General features: G+C 55.7%; 1 protein-coding gene across 4 annotated transcripts; it reads right to left on the minus strand.

The window, feature by feature from the left end:
* Positions 1 to 1633: 1633 nt before the first annotated feature.
* Positions 1634 to 14887, minus strand: LDB1 (LIM domain binding 1). 4 transcript variants are annotated; one of them, XM_043925770.1, is made up of 11 exons: positions 14512 to 14887; positions 6546 to 6648; positions 6382 to 6426; positions 6200 to 6275; positions 6002 to 6104; positions 5661 to 5833; positions 5074 to 5196; positions 4769 to 4852; positions 4553 to 4676; positions 4206 to 4348; positions 1634 to 3497 (listed from the first exon to the last, which is right to left on the minus strand). In XM_043925770.1, exons 1-11 carry the CDS (start codon positions 14534 to 14536, stop codon positions 3267 to 3269), a joined length of 1230 nt encoding a protein of 409 aa, XP_043781705.1. In that variant the 5' UTR covers positions 14537 to 14887; the 3' UTR covers positions 1634 to 3266. The 4 variants fall into 4 exon arrangements, with proteins under 4 accessions (XP_043781705.1, XP_043781704.1, XP_043781702.1 ...); XM_043925769.1 differs by having other exon boundaries at positions 4200 to 4348; XM_043925767.1 differs by having other exon boundaries at positions 4200 to 4348; positions 6200 to 6272; positions 14512 to 14694.
* Between the last annotated feature and the right edge of the window lie 196 nt (positions 14888 to 15083).

Here is a 15083-nt window from a genome sequence, read left to right on the forward strand (position 1 = left end):
CCCTTTAGAAACACACACACACACACAGAGAATGGGAACCTGCACGTGCTGAAACCCAGTCACAGGCCCACCCTGGCAGGCCCATAACCCAACATGATCATACTGCCAAGCCATGCATTCAAAAGTACATCCTCATTTATGTACTTGTAGCTGCCAATCACACCTAGTGGTCGTGCCCTCTCTGTCTTGTTCAGCACCACGTCCCTAGCACCTGGAGTTGCCTCAATGCATATTAGCTGAATGAATGAATCCACTAAGACATACATCATAAATAAATGCATATACAAGCCCACACACCTATTCATAGACTCCCTTACATACACATATCCAAGCCCTCTTTCAGAAGTTACTACATACACTAGCTCACACTCAGGCAAAAAAGCCAGATGTTACCTAGTGCCTGACACAAACACACTGCAGACAGGCATCACCTAGGACTTCCAGGGTGAGTTGGTGGTCATAGACCGCTGGTAAATGTCCTTCAGTCAGATCCGGCCTGCAGAGGGGTGGGATGTGTGTGTGTGCATGGATACAAATGCAGGCCTTGGAGTTCTGAGGTGTTGGGGCAACAAGGAGCTCGGCTGGTGCCGGGCAGGGCCAAGGTAACTGCACGGACTGGAGGGTGGGGCTGGGCCGGAAGGTCCTTTGCTCTTGTTTCTTCCTGCCAGCTTGGAGGTGGGGGCAGAAGTGCAGGTCCATTGAGGCCTTACTTCAGATCCAGAGACAATAGGGGAACAGTGAGGCCCCAGATTCCCGTCTGGGATGATAAGGAGGGAGACTGGGAAATCCCTAGCACTTTCACTGTCACGACCTGGGTTCAATCCCTGGTCAGGAAACTTAAGATCCCAAAAGTTGATCTTGAACGCTAGGCGGCACAGTCCCCCACCCCTCCCCAAAAATGAGGGAGACTGGGTAGGAGACTTTGCAGGTGCTAATAGCCCATCCCAAACCCACTGCAGGGTCTCCCTACCTTGCCAATCTTCTGGAACAGAGTGGGAGGAAGTGAATAAGGGAGAATCATCACCACCTGGAAATGAGTCTGAGACTATTCCTCCTCCTTCCTCTCTGTGGAGCTTCAGGCCATCCTGAGCATTAGCACTGAAGCATCCTCCTCCCTCTGTGCCTCCACCCAAAGTCAGCAAGGAGACAGCCTTACTCTCTCCTCCTTTCCTACCCAGGGTCCTCACTCCTGGGGAGATTAGTGCAGAGCTCAGCTGGGCTGGTAAGCTAGAGGCCAGGTAGGGGTAGGAAGCTTACAGACAAAAACAGGCCTGAGTCTCCCGAGCATTAGACCATTAGACCAAGTCTAATGGTCCAGAGCTCCTGCAATCCAAGCTGCTTACCAGGTGAGAACCCCTTCCCTCACTCCACCCCTAGCTCCCTAATTCAAGGCCATCTATCCCAGGAACCCTGCCTCTGAAGGACCAGAAGAGTTAGGGGTGTGAACAGCAATCCGGGAAGGGACCGCCTGGGAAACAGGAAGAGCAACACCAGAAGAGTAAGGGAAAAGCGAGATGGCAGGGGGAGGAATTCACAATTCATACCTCCTCCCCAGTGGCTGTTTGTAGAGGCTGTGGGAAGGAGGGGAAAAGGCTGCCTTGGACTGAGACATAGGCATCAATGACCAACCAAGACACTTTCAAACCAAAAAGTCTCTTTATTGATCGATACCATACATGACTCAAATGGCCCAAAAAAAAAAAAAAAAAAAAAAAGGCATTACAGTTGGGGTGGGACATCCATCTTCCCTACCCCTTCCCTCAGCTCCTGACACAACACCCTTCCAATAGTGGCAGCTGGAGTGGAGGAAACAGGATGTGGGGGGCCCCAAATCCAGAAGGAAGTGGGGAGAGGTGGTGCTAACACTTCTGGAACTGGCCACAGGAGAAGGCAGCGAAGCCAGAGCTGGGCCCAGACTCATGGGACCCTGCTCTTGGCCTCACCCTGGGCCCGGAGCCTCCACACATCCATCCAATTGTGAGGCAGAGCTGAGGATCCTGGCTGCCTCCCCTGTCCTTCTGTGAAGGGGAGGGAGGAGATATTGGGAGATGAAGAGCCTTTCCTTCAGCTGGAGGACAAATACCTATTGCTCCCTGGTGGGTTAGAGCTGGGGACATCCTCAGTGGCTCCTACCCCTCTGAAGGCAGGGGAGGACTAAATATGCAGTTTGAGGAGGTGGGAAAGGAGAGTACTGGAGAGTAGATGAACCCCCTCCTCCACCCCCATGCCTGCCCAACTGAGACAAAACAAAAAACACAGTAACAAACAAGGCTGTTCCCTTCCCTCCACACTCCCTGAGGGAGGGAGCCTCCCCCTCCCCCCATGCAGACAGCTGCTCTAGTGGAGGGCTTGTGAAGAATATACACACCGTGGAGGGAGGGGGTGGGGACTGGGAGAGAGGGAGTCACAAGCACTAGGAGGGCAGGCCAGAGTCCTAGAGGAGGGAGACAAAGACAACAGCAGGGGGTTGTCACATGGGTGAGGCCATCAATGGCTCCCTGCCCCATGGCGTGCCTTCCCCACTCCAGTCACCCCGGAGGAGAAGGGAAGAGAGATGGCAAAGTGTCTCCTTGGTCTGAAGCTCTCAAACTGTTATCAAATGGTAATGCATAGCCCCCTTCCTCCACACGGGCTCTAAGCTCCCCATCTGCCAGGCAAAGGGAGGTAGCTGGACCTTTAATAAGGGGAAGAGGGGGGGACATGAGTGATTTTTTTTTTTAAAACTTACATTTTTAATAATATTATTTTTTAAAAAACTTGGAGCTGGGATAGGTGGCAAAAGGGAGGAGTCCAGAGCTTTACCCCTCTACTACCAGCCACCTAAAGGGAGGGTTTGGGGAAGGGGCATTCAACCAAGCCCCATGACTTTAAGTCCCTAAGGGCTGTGGGTGTAGACAACCCTGGGCTTGAAGGGGGTGGAGTCAGGAGGATGGGGGTACCCAGAACCTGGGGTGAGGATGGAGGCAAATGCCCTGGGCGGGGGGTGTGGGGGGGGTGGTCAGGACATTTCTCAGAGGCCCAGGGTCCACGGAGGCATCTGCATGAGGCCCCCCTTCCCCCAAAAGGCTCTGCAGAGGCCAGCCCCAGCCCAGGGCCACTGGGGGACAAATCTTGGCACCTGCCCCCAGTGAGTCCAGTTCCTCCCTGAAGCGGGGGGATGAGGCTGCCCATTTCAGATGCTCAGTCTCTTCATTCTGTCTTCTGCTCCCTGGGGCTGCGAGAGGTGGGGCAGGCAGGCAGAGCGCTAGGTGGCTGTGGTGGGGCCTTTACTGGGAGGCCTGTGACGTGGGGTTCTCCGATTTGCTCTCTTGGCTGGATGGAGGCTTGCTGTTCCAAGGGCTGTTGGCGCCCAGGGCAGGGGAGTTGTTAAAGCTGTCCTCGTCGTCAATGCCGTTGGCCGCGTCAAACTGGGTGTTCTCCAGCCGGGTGATGAGCCTCTCGTCCTCGTCCCCGAACTCCCCGCCCATCAGGGTGGGCTCCCCCACCACCATCACATCCTGAGAGTGGCGGAGGTCCCCAAACATAATCGGGGCAGGGGCTCGCCCAGCCCAGGGCAGCAGACTCCCCCAGAGCCCCAACACCCACCCAGGAAACTCAACCCCCACCCACCCGCTCATATCCCAGTTTACAACCCCATCTCCTCTGACACCCTCAGCCCCTAGAATACTTCCAAGTGAAAGACTGCAAAGCATCACAGCCTTTAACCCACATCCACTGGATTCTGGGAGAAGTCGATCTACTCCACCAGCTCACTAATCCATCTCTCCAAAATTTTAGGGGGCTCCTAAACTTCTGTCCACAGGTAAGAGAGGGAGCAGATCAAAAACACCAGTGGCGGGGGGACTGTGTGCACGTGCATGTGTGTGTATTCTAGATTGACACACATTTGTCTGTGTGTCCTTCTGTCAGTATGTGTCTCTCTGGTGGTCTGTGTGCCCCTAAGCTGTCTGTCCTTTATGTCCAGATGTCCCCATGGCTGTGTCCATCCCTTTGTGTCCTTTGTTGCTATGTCTGAGTCTATGTGACCACAGCCATGCATACGACTGACAAGGACTCTCAGACAGGAGTTAGCCCCCAGTGGGAAAAACTGTCTTGTCTTTGCTTCTACGTGTGCTAGTGAGCTCAGGGTGGGTCAGGGTCAAGAGTCAGAGGTCAGCAGTGGGGCAGCCCAGAAGAGAGAAGAAAGCCGAGATGCTTACAGGTACCTGGCTGGAGAGGGCGAAGGTGCTGGCTGGGCTTTTCTTCTTGCTGTTGCTGTTGTTGGTGTTGCCGCCCCCCGAGCTCATGGTGCTGCCCCCAGACATCTTCCGTTTCCGCCGTTTGCTGGGCTGCTGCCGTGCAGGCTCCGCTGTGCCAGGGAAAGGAGACTCAGGAAGGGTAGGGCCCGGGGCTCCCTGTTCCCCAATCTGGCTCCTAAGGAGCCTGAGCCTACCCTGATCCCAATCTTGCAGACCCAGGAGCAAGGAAACGGCTTCGTGAGGAGTTAAGAGATACAGCCCTGGGGAGCAGCATCACATCCTAGAAAGAGCAGGTGCAGGTGCAAGGCACTCACCAGGGGGTGCTACCATGCGCTGCCACTTCTGGAAGAGGCAGGTCTTGAGGCAGTCACGGGGGCTGAGGCTGTAGGTCTTGTGGCGGGACATAAGCTCCTGCATGGGCTCTAGTATCACACAAAGCTGGGGGGAGACCAGTTGGTGGCTTGTCAGGGGACAGGCGTGGAGCAGAGACCAAATGGGATGGGGCAGAAACCAGGTGATCAGAGACTCACTCGGAGGTAGTTGAGAGTGGAATTGGACAGCCCACACCGGGTGATGTTTTTGGAGAGCTGATCTAACATCTGGGGATCCTGGGCCTGGAGAAGAAAGGTAAGAATACTAGCACCTGCTTACCTGCCCAGTCAACTGAGCCTCGCGACACCCCGGACAGAGGAGGAGCTACTATGTAAAAATTCACTTCTCAGATGGATAAATTTCAACCCTGTCTAGGGCCACAGCGGGAAACATGGCACACCAGGTTCAACCCTTCCTGCTGCCCGCCCGCGCCCTGGTGTCTTAGGTCCTGCCTATAACTCACATGCATGGCAAGGATGCTTCGGGGGATGAGCTCTCGGTGCTGCCGGATGCTGAAGTGCCACGTCTTTATCCGCATCATGTCGTCAAACATGAACTCCAGGTACAACCGGCCTTCCACACATACCTGGAAACAAGCTTGTCACAGGTCTGCCCACCTCCCCACACACCCAAAAGTATACTTGTTCCCATTTCCTCATGACTGTCACACTGCACACACTCCTGTCACCTGAACATAAATTTGGGTGTGCACAACTGACATGGACCATCTCCTCACACCCACCAATCCAGTCCATACACACACACACACACAGCAGAAATGCTTAATAGATCCTTGTCCTCTCCTCATGTAGCCAGTAAAACACTCGTCTGCTATAAGCTCCATGAGGACAGGCTTGTGTTCACTTGTGTCCCCATGACCCAAAAAACTGTTACCTACAAACTCAATACATGACTGCTGAAAACTGCAGCATGCCTGCCTGCCTTGCATATCTTGCCACTTCCCTGGGTATCAGCCAAGTACATTTTGGGGAGCCAGCAGAGGAATCAAACTTAGGCCCTTCAGTGTTTCACATCCAACTGGGTGCTGACCTGGGTGAACATGGGTTTGCCGTGTTGGGTCACCATGCTGCCCTGGTCACAGTCAAGGGAAACGAAGTTGCTGTGGAATGCCTCCTTGGGGTGCTTAAGCACATAGTAGAGCTCTGTAGCACCCCCCTCGAAGATGCTGCGGAAGTAGCGTGGGATCAGGGTCCGGCCAATGGCTGCAGAGATGGGACAAACTCTTCAGGATAGAAGGCTCTCAGAGGCGGTCAGACAGGTAACATCCCTGTCAGGACAGATCCCCTGGGACAAACACCCAGCCCCACATCTTGACACAGGAGGTGTATACTTTTATAGCAGAACTGGCAGGACCCGCAGAGGCCACTCACTGTATCTCTTTGGTCCATCCTCCAGGCAGAAAGTGATGGTTAACATGGCATCATCCTCAAAGAACTCAGTTGTGAAAGCATCCCACCAGAGATTGTCACACTCCTAAGGAGCACAGGGAGGGGTGCATGTATCAGCAGACATGGCACAGGGATGCCCAGATGGCCTTCTCCCTCTCAGCTCCTTTCCCCTGGCTATACCTCTGTCCAGTTTTGAAGCCGTTTGTTAAGCTCGAATATTCTGTAGTCAGTTTGGTTGCCATATGGTGTGTGCCTTCTGGGGGAAGTGAAGAAGGGAGGTCAGTAGGAGCAGACCCTCCCCCCCACCTCTGCCTTCACCTCTATAATGGAGAGAACCAACCTCCCCACTGGACTCCACTTACCCGATCCCAGGCTCCAAGTATGTAGGCGGGTACATGGGAGTTGGGCTGTGAAAGGGAAAAGGCTATGAGAATGGGGTAGAAGACAGGAATTATTTGGGGGTGTCACTCCATCCCCTTGCAGGATGCCATATGGGGAAGGGACAGGAAGTAGAAAAGAAACTCACCCCACATCCCGATCTAGCATGGTGCCGGGATGGAAGGGTGGGAAGGCGTTGCCGTTGGGGGGCTCCTTCGGTGAGTACAGCTTGAATGACTTTGAGGAACAACCTAAAAGGGAAACAAAGAAGGGGTTCCCTCGAGTCCCTCTTGGGAGTGCTCTTGGAAGGCTGTTAAGACTGTATGCACAGGAACTGGTCTTCTGGAGCACCCGAGTACACTGTGAAAGGGAGATTACCCCAGAGAGCAACTATCCCATCTTCTAAATCTGGCTCCAATTTTGTTTTACAATCTAGAAGTTCTCAGTCCTAATACTCAAGAGCCCATTTCTTCATATGGGTGAACCCTGGATGACAGAATTGAAACTGGGAAGAAATGTCAATAACCATAGGATAAATATATAAACATCAGAATCTAAAATTCTGAAAACTCCCTTTTCATCTACATTATTTTGTGTAATCATTACCACAATCCTGTGCGGCAGCAGAAGTGACTCTAACATTCCCATTTTACAAATGAGGCTACTAAAAGCTCAAAGGGACTTGCCGAGTTGGTAACTGGCAGAACCAGGACTTGAGCCTAGTCTTCTGAGTCCCATATCCTATGGTAGTTCTACTCCCCTAATGCACTCTGGAGACGGAGCTGGGAGAGGGTGAAGGGGGATTTTGCCAACTCCCTGCCCCTTCTCCACCCCCAGGGTCTCAGGAGGGCAGGGGATAAAAAGATAAGGGGGGGGGGGTGCCTGCTGGGTGCCGCCCACTAGATAACCAGTTGGGCCTTCGGCCTCTCCCACCAACGGCCACTCCCTTATCAGTCCAGCCCCCTCCCCCACACCTACCATGGTCCAGTATTGTCTACAAACCAGAAACCCAAAGCTTCAACCCCTTTTCTTTCCTTAGACTTGCAGTGAAGGAGGGAGGTAGATGGGCCTCCAATGGATCCCACTCTCCTTACAAACAGAAAATAAGAAGCCCCTGGGAAGGAGCCTAGGTTTCAGGGGCTCAGTTTGGAGGCAAGTGGTAACTAGACAGGGTCTCTGCTGGTGTGCATCTATGCCTGTGCACAGGTGTCCCCTCTCCACCTCACACGGCAGCACAGAGTTTCCTGCTCTACTATTATTACCTGACTGGAAGAAGTGTTATATTCATAGTTGGGTGCCAGCCAGGTCCCCCTGAAATACCATTTTCCCCCTCCCCACCAGACAGGAGGAGAAAGTGAAGCTAAGTCCTAGCCACTGCTGCTTCCTCATGTCCCACAAACTTGATTGCATTTGGAAGGGTAGCTGAATTGGCTGTATCTGAGCCCCCTCTTTAATTTTGATACAAAATCTATTCTGTTCCTTGGTGGGGGGGAGAGACAAAGGAAGACCCTGTGCCGACATATGCCATGTAATTCTCTCCCCTGGGTCCCCTCCTCACAATATAGGTCAAAGGAGGGTTCCAGAGGGGCCTACCCTACACGGTCCCCGAAGGTGCCAAAACTCAGAGCCTGTGTGTACCTGCACATGTGTGTGTCTCATCCTGCCTAGCAGGCTTCCACCCTCAGCTCGCCCCAACATGCCTACCAAGGGTTGGAACCCAGCAGCCCCAGGCAGGATCAGGGTGCCTGCAACAGGCCCTCGCCCCACACATGAGCTCTCAGATGTCACATCCACGGGCTCCCAGCATGACACACAGCCTTCACAAGCCAGTCAGAACTGAGTGAGGAGCATTTGTCCTCAGGAAAGAGACAGTCCCACCCAGTCCCAAGTCCCCGCCACTCCACAGACAGATAAGGCCATGTAAGAAGTCAAAGCTCACGTTGCCCACCAGAAACCATGCCTGGGCAATACACCCAACAGTCTAGATTGGGAGACCTGGCCCTCATCCTCTACCTAGGCCCTCCTTTTCACAAAACCATTACTGCCCTGCTCCTTGGCCCACTCTGAGTGTCAGCTCAAGGTCCTAGAGAGATGAGAGGCAAGACACCAGGGTTCCTCTCTAACTCTGGAAAAAGTTTCAGAGTGTCAGTTTCTCACTAGAGAAATGACAGGCACATTACCTGGGGCTGGGTAACAGTTCTGCAGAGCTAAACCCCAAAGCTCAGGGGCCTCTATTTACATATCCAGTGAATGGACACAAATAAAACTCAGCATCTCTCCAGAGCCACAACAACTCCCAGTAGCCCCAGCACAAGGGCTTGGGAGTGAGAAGAGGAGGGGAGGGAACATCACCCAGACCATCTGTCCCTGTTGCTGCCTGTCCCCAGGAGCAGGGGTAGAGGAAGCAACATGGGGGTGGGGGTGAGGGGTTGGATGTGTCACCCAGTCTTGGAGTCAGGCAGAACCCTGGCTCCCATCTCTGGCAACCTGGGAGCCTTTAGGAAGGGGGAGGAGAAAGAGCCCAGAACTAGTAAAGTTTTCTCTGAATGGAAGCGGCATCCTGTGGCCTTAGGGGGGCATCTCCAGCTGGGCATTTCCATGGTAACCGGCCTGACCCGAGGGCAGGCCTCCTCCCTTTGGGGGCTGACCATAGGTCAGCAGGCCTGAGGGCCCTGGCCTCTGTGAGCTGGGGCACCTTTCTCCCAGGCCCGGACCAGACCCAGGACTTCCACCCACCCCCAACAGGCTTGCAGGGTGCCCAGACTTACCTGGGAGAACTGAGGGGACCAGGAGAGGTGCGGGGGGCAGCTGGGAGCCCAGAGGGGCCCTGGCTGGGGTGAGGCCTGAGGGGGGGGGCCAACTTCAGCCGCTCATGTCCCGAGTGGGACGGGCAGGCCTGGCTGGGAGCTCCACTCCGCGGGCTGCACAAAGACTCACGCACGGTCTCAGTCCGCCCCGCGGCGGCCACAGCCCCGGGGGAAAGTTACAATGGCCACTGGGCCAGGGACCGGGGGCCAGGGGGCCGGCCTGGGGGGCGGGGGGCCGCGGGGAGTCCGGAGCCTTCTTTGTTTGCAAGGTTTCCCTCAACAATGGCTGCTCCGCTCTTTCCTCCTCCTCCTCCTCGGCTCTCCCCGCCGCCGCCTATGCCTCTGCCTCCAAGCAGCCCGCCCGCTCTCCCCAGGCCAGCAGGCCCCTCCGCCGGGGCACCAGCAGAGGCAGGGCCCGGCACTCACACTCACTCACACTCACACACGCACAGACACACGTAGCGCCCGCCGGCTCCCTTCCTTCTCTCCCTTTCTCTCCCTCCCTCCCCGCTCGCTCTCCCCGAGCCGCTCTCAGAATGAGGCCCCAGGGCGGGCGGAGGGTGGAGCTGCCCCCACCGGCCCCGCCCCCCTCCCTGCGAGGCAGGAGGAAGAGGGAGGGAGAGAGAGCGCGAGGCAGACAGGGAGGACTGCTGAGAAAAACAAAAGAGAGACAGAGACTGGGAGAGACAGGGGACAGGACGGAGAGGTGGAGATGGAACAGACTGGGTCCGGAGAGACCTGGATGGAGGGGAGGCCTGTGGGGACCGGGAACAGGAATGCCGCCCTCAAGCCCCAAGTGGGGGTGCTCAGGGGTGAGCTGGGGAGCCAAAGCCACAGGCAAGGATGGAGGAAAGCACTCTCCTCTCTGGAGATTTCCAGTATCATCTAACAGCCTCCTCCGAAACATCCCCCAAATCTCTCTTCCTTTCCTCAGTGATCTTTCAGGTTGGAGGCTGGCCTGGGCAGCCACTCTTGGCTGGTGAAATCCCACAGCAGCTGGGGGGAGGCTGCAGGGGGTTATTTTTGACAGAGACACACTCAGACTTCAGCCTGTAAACACTGATCGTAGAGAGGGGGACACTCCAGGTTCCCTGCCCCCCAACACAGCTAAGTTCCAAACAGATCTGCTTTAGCAGAGGGAGGCCCCCTTCCCCTCACCCAACATCACCACCACCACCATACCAGAGACACGTGGGTGCAGGGGAAAGGGGCTCTGTTAGAGTCAAGGAAGGCAAACTTGCCCATCTAAGGGTCCCCAGACGGGGTCCAGTCTGCTGCTGAATCCTCTCCCTATACCCCAGGGACAAAAAAGGTATATGGTTGCCAGGGTAGGACCTGTTCTCCAAAGCAAGGGGGGAATCCCAAGAGACAGACAGACAGAGAGAGAGAGAGAGAGACACACACACACACACACCCGCTATGTGTGTGTGGGGAGGGGGGGGGGGCGCGGGGCGGCAGTAAGGACCTCTTACTACTTTGCAATTTGAGTCTCAGCTTTCTATTCCCTAACCCCCAAGCATATTAACACACAGTCCCACAACAGGATTTCTCATGGCATACACACCAGTTGACTGTGCAGTAACAATATTATTGCACCTGGCTCTGTGAACATCCTCCATACATAAACAACCCATCTGACTTTCACATAAATCAGTACCTGATACACAATTCAACCCATGATATACCTCAAACTCCAAATAAACCCAAACCTAAGAGACACACACATACACAGTCTATGTCAGACCCTGATTTCCATACACACTGGGGCTTGTGACACACACGCCCCCATCCCCAAGACACACCCCAAAATTGCATCATACCTCCTGAACCTTTGACAGACCGCTACACACTTTGCTACCCAAGGACTAACTCCACCCTCTTTGAAATCTGCACACCCTGCTCCCTCATGGCCTGGTCATATGATACACTCTGGCTTTCATAAACATACTGAAAACTATACAATTCAGCCAGAATGCCTACTGTCATAGTGCCTACCACCAGGACTTGAGATATTTGCCCTGATTCTCAAATTTACAGCCCAACTCTGGGATAACTACATTCCTCCCCCTCTGACAGGACAATTCTTGTCATTTGTTTCATGCCTTTAAGTTTTGCAAAGTACATTCACAAGGCAGTACCTTAAGAGAGTCTAATAGCATCCTGGGTCAAATATTATCCTATCTTGAACAGATTACAGTGAGACAGGAGGGCTTGAGGCTGGAACCCTGGTTCTAATCCCACTCACACAAGCCCAGCCCTGGGGCACTGCAGCCATTCCTACTGCCTGCCCCCTCCAAGGAACGGTCACTCCAGGCCCCAAATGACTGTCTCCTCAGGGACAGGACATGGGTGTGTGCTCTGGCTTCTGCCTCCAGTTCAGAGCTCAGAATCCCCACCCAGTCTGCCTCTTCAAATTTCAGGGAGAAGGGCCCCTAAACACCAAGATGTAGCCAGACTCTGGAATATCATTTAAAACAGGCCCTCTCCTAATTCCCCATCTCTAGCAAGTCTGTTCCTCTCTTGGTTCTGACTTAATTCTCCCACTTGCACAGGGGCAGAAGAGGTCCAACAGAAGAGAGCAACTCAGAGTTAGAAGCCTCTAAAATTGGTGGGGGGTGGGGTGGGGAGAAAGCTGGGAGCAGCAAAGACTGACAAAGGTGAGGAGGGAGGGAAGGGCCAGAGCACCCCTTCTGGAGGGGGGAATTCTGAAGGGCAGCAGCCCGCCCCAGCCCACAGGATAAGGTACCAGCACTGCCCCCTGCCCGGGCCCCTGGGGCTCCCTGACCCAGGCCTCCAGTGTGCCTGCCCCCCTTCCTTTGTCTGTGCCCGGCCTCCCGTTGGCCTGGCGCTCTGCCATCCCCGTCTCCTGGCTCCCAGCCGCCACCACTGCTGCCTCCTCCCCTCCCCCAACTCCTCCCTGCCTTAACCCTTCTGAGCCACACGCTGCCCCAGACAGGCCCTGGCCCCCTCAGCAACCGGCCCTGCCCAGGGTGATGCCCCTTAGCAGAGGTTCTCCCTGCTCCTGACCAAAGCCCCAGAAGCGACTCCGCACCCCAGGAGCACTATGGGAGCTAGGTGTGTGTGTGTGTGTGTGTGTGTGTGTCCTGTAGTGTTTCCTTCCGCGTGTGCATGTGTGTGGGTCTGCGTGTGCTCTGGCTTCCCTCAGTCACATGTGTGGGGCATGTGCTGTCTCTGCCGGGCTGGGGGAGGAGGAGCCGGGAGACAGCAGAGCACAAAGGAGAGACTCAGACGAGCAGACAGGCAGCAGGCAGGCGGCCTGCCAGGGCGCCTGGGCCCCCACCCCAGGGCTGCTCAGGTTGGGGGCGGTGGTCTTTGGGCCTGGGCTGTACATGCTGCCACAACATCCCTGTGTTCAACCATGTGCTCACACACACCCATGCAAGCCTGGTGCCCTCCCTTACCCCAATCCTACCATTTCTCACCCCCAGGACACTCATGCCCCTCCCCAAGTGGTTCTCCTTGAAGACTAACCTCCAACCATGGTTTATGGCATCAATCATGAGACTTCCTTACATTCAAGAAAAAGATTCCCCACTCTTGGCCATCTTAGGCCCGCTCTCCCCGAACTGATCACTAGACACACGAAAGGAACATACCATTTAGGGCACTGACTGAAGTTGTCCCCCCTCACACACAAAGGTCCTCATCTGTCCCCATGCTGCTCCCAGAGAGACTGAGAGGGAAACTTTCTCCCTTCTCCTACTGGACCAAGCACCCAACTTCAAGACCAACGTCCCATCTACCTCTAGTCTGACAACTCTTCTAGATTCACCTTCTGCCCACCACTCGTAGGAACTAACAATCAACATTTAAGACTCAGCCCTTTAGCTATGCATCCCTTTAGTATGATGATGGACGATCAAGGCCATGGGATGGACTCAAGAGAATGGATGGGTCTGAACAGGGTACTTAGCATGGGAGAATTATAAAGAAAATACACACAGGAACATGTGTGATAGGAGGAGCTGATAGGAGGAGCAGTGATGGGGCCAGACAGGATTCCAGCTTGGCAGGCTCTTCCCTCCCCTCCTCTCCCCCACCCTCTGCAGCAGGAGCCAGGGGTTCCCACACCCGGATATTCCAGGATCCTCAGGCTCTACTAGCCCTCCCTCTGGGCTCCATGCCCCTTAAACGTCAGCCTCAGCAGGCACTTTAAGTGTGTGCCCAGCCCAGCCCAGCTTTGGTCTGGGTCACATGATTTTCAAGGAAGCTTCGGCACAGGCAGCTTCCCTTGGGGATTGTGTTAGGGGGAAGGGGGGCTTCCAGTTGTAGGGTATGGGCCTCCCAGAGAACAGGGCATGTGAATGGGCAAAGGATCCAAACCAGGCTAGATTCAAGAATATCTGACTTTCAAAAGAAAGCTAATTCCTGCCTGGGACAAGATGGGGTTCTGCAGATAATTCAAGAACCCAGAGTTGTGGGGACGGGTAGAAACCATGTTCTGAGGCCCTCTGAAGACTCCCTCTCCATTCACATGGCCCCTCTCCTTCCTCCTGGCAGTAGATAAGAGTCTTCCTCTTCCCTAGGAAAGAACTCAGACCCCAGCTGTCACTGGCAAGAGTTGATGTGTTTGGGGGGAGGCAGGAATCTGAACCTAAGTCCTCTCATTGGGATCAAGCATCGCCTAACTCAAGTCTCACAAGTCACTCAATTTTCTAGCTTGCCTGGGGCTGCCACATTCCCCCTCCCACTAGGGCTGCCAGGCCCAAGGGCCCAATTATCTGCGCCCCCCATCCCCGCGGACCTCCGGTCCCTCAGAAGGGCCAACCGTCCCTGGCAACAGGCAGGATAATTTGGAGGGGGGCAAAATGGTCCCCACTCAATCCCTCCCCGAAAACAAGAGGCCTCAAGAAACAGTCTGGAGGGAGGTGTCACAAAATGAGGGAATAGACAGCAAGAAAGGTGGGGGGGGGCAACCCAAACCAGCCAATCACAACTCTATGATGACCTGAGGGGGGGGGGGCAAAAGTCCAGACTCACTTCTGATTGGCTAACACCCTGGAATTCTGGGAATTTCAGCCCCCCCCACCCCTCCCTAATTAACCTCCCCTCAAAAAAAACACACACAACCTACCTCCAGCACCCCTTACCCGTGCCTCTGGGCTGCTGCGCATTTACACAGTTGGGGAAAACCCTCCCTCAACTGAGGCCTCACACACCCCTTACAGACCCCGACCACAGCCATGCCTTTGACGCCCCCCACACAAGTTCTCACCAAACAAGGATTGAGGGATCTGCAGGGAGGGCTCGGGAGGGAGGGGCCGGGAGGCCGCGCGCCCCACTCACCAGGACAGGCACAGCCCACTGACATCTTCACATCGCCCGCCGCTGGGGGCCCAGCCGAGTCACGGTGCCCGCCCCGCGCGGGGACAGGCCGGGCATGAGCCGCCGCCGCCGCCCGCGGCCCCCGCTGCCCTCGCCGCCGGCCCGGCCCGGCCTCGGCCCGGTGCGGGCGGCCCCTGGCTGCAGCGAGGAGCCTGTCAGGCGCGGAGCAGACAGGAAGGAAGCCAGGCAGGAAGGCGAGCTGCCTCTGCGTGTGTGCGCACGGGTGTGCGTCCCCGGAGTGTGTGTCCGTGTGTGCGCGTGTGCGTGTGCGTGTCTGTGCGCTCCCGCCGCCCTCCCTGCCGCCAACGCCGCCGCCGCTCGCCCCCTCTCGCTCTCGCGCTCCTTCTCGCTCTCGCTCTCCCCTCTCGTAGGCGCCCGCTCTCCAGTCCTAACCGGGCTGGGCCGGGCTTTATTAATATGCTAATTGCCTGCTAGTGGGAGGGGAGAGCCGTGTCAAAGTGACCCGGGCGAGGGCGCAGCGAGCTGCGACGTGCGTGCGCCGCGCGGCGGGCGGGCGGCGAGCGGCCGGTGGC

This window comes from Cervus elaphus, chromosome 15, assembly GCF_910594005.1.
Source record: "Cervus elaphus chromosome 15, mCerEla1.1, whole genome shotgun sequence".
In the NCBI taxonomy this organism is placed as follows: Eukaryota; Metazoa; Chordata; class Mammalia; order Artiodactyla; family Cervidae; genus Cervus; species Cervus elaphus.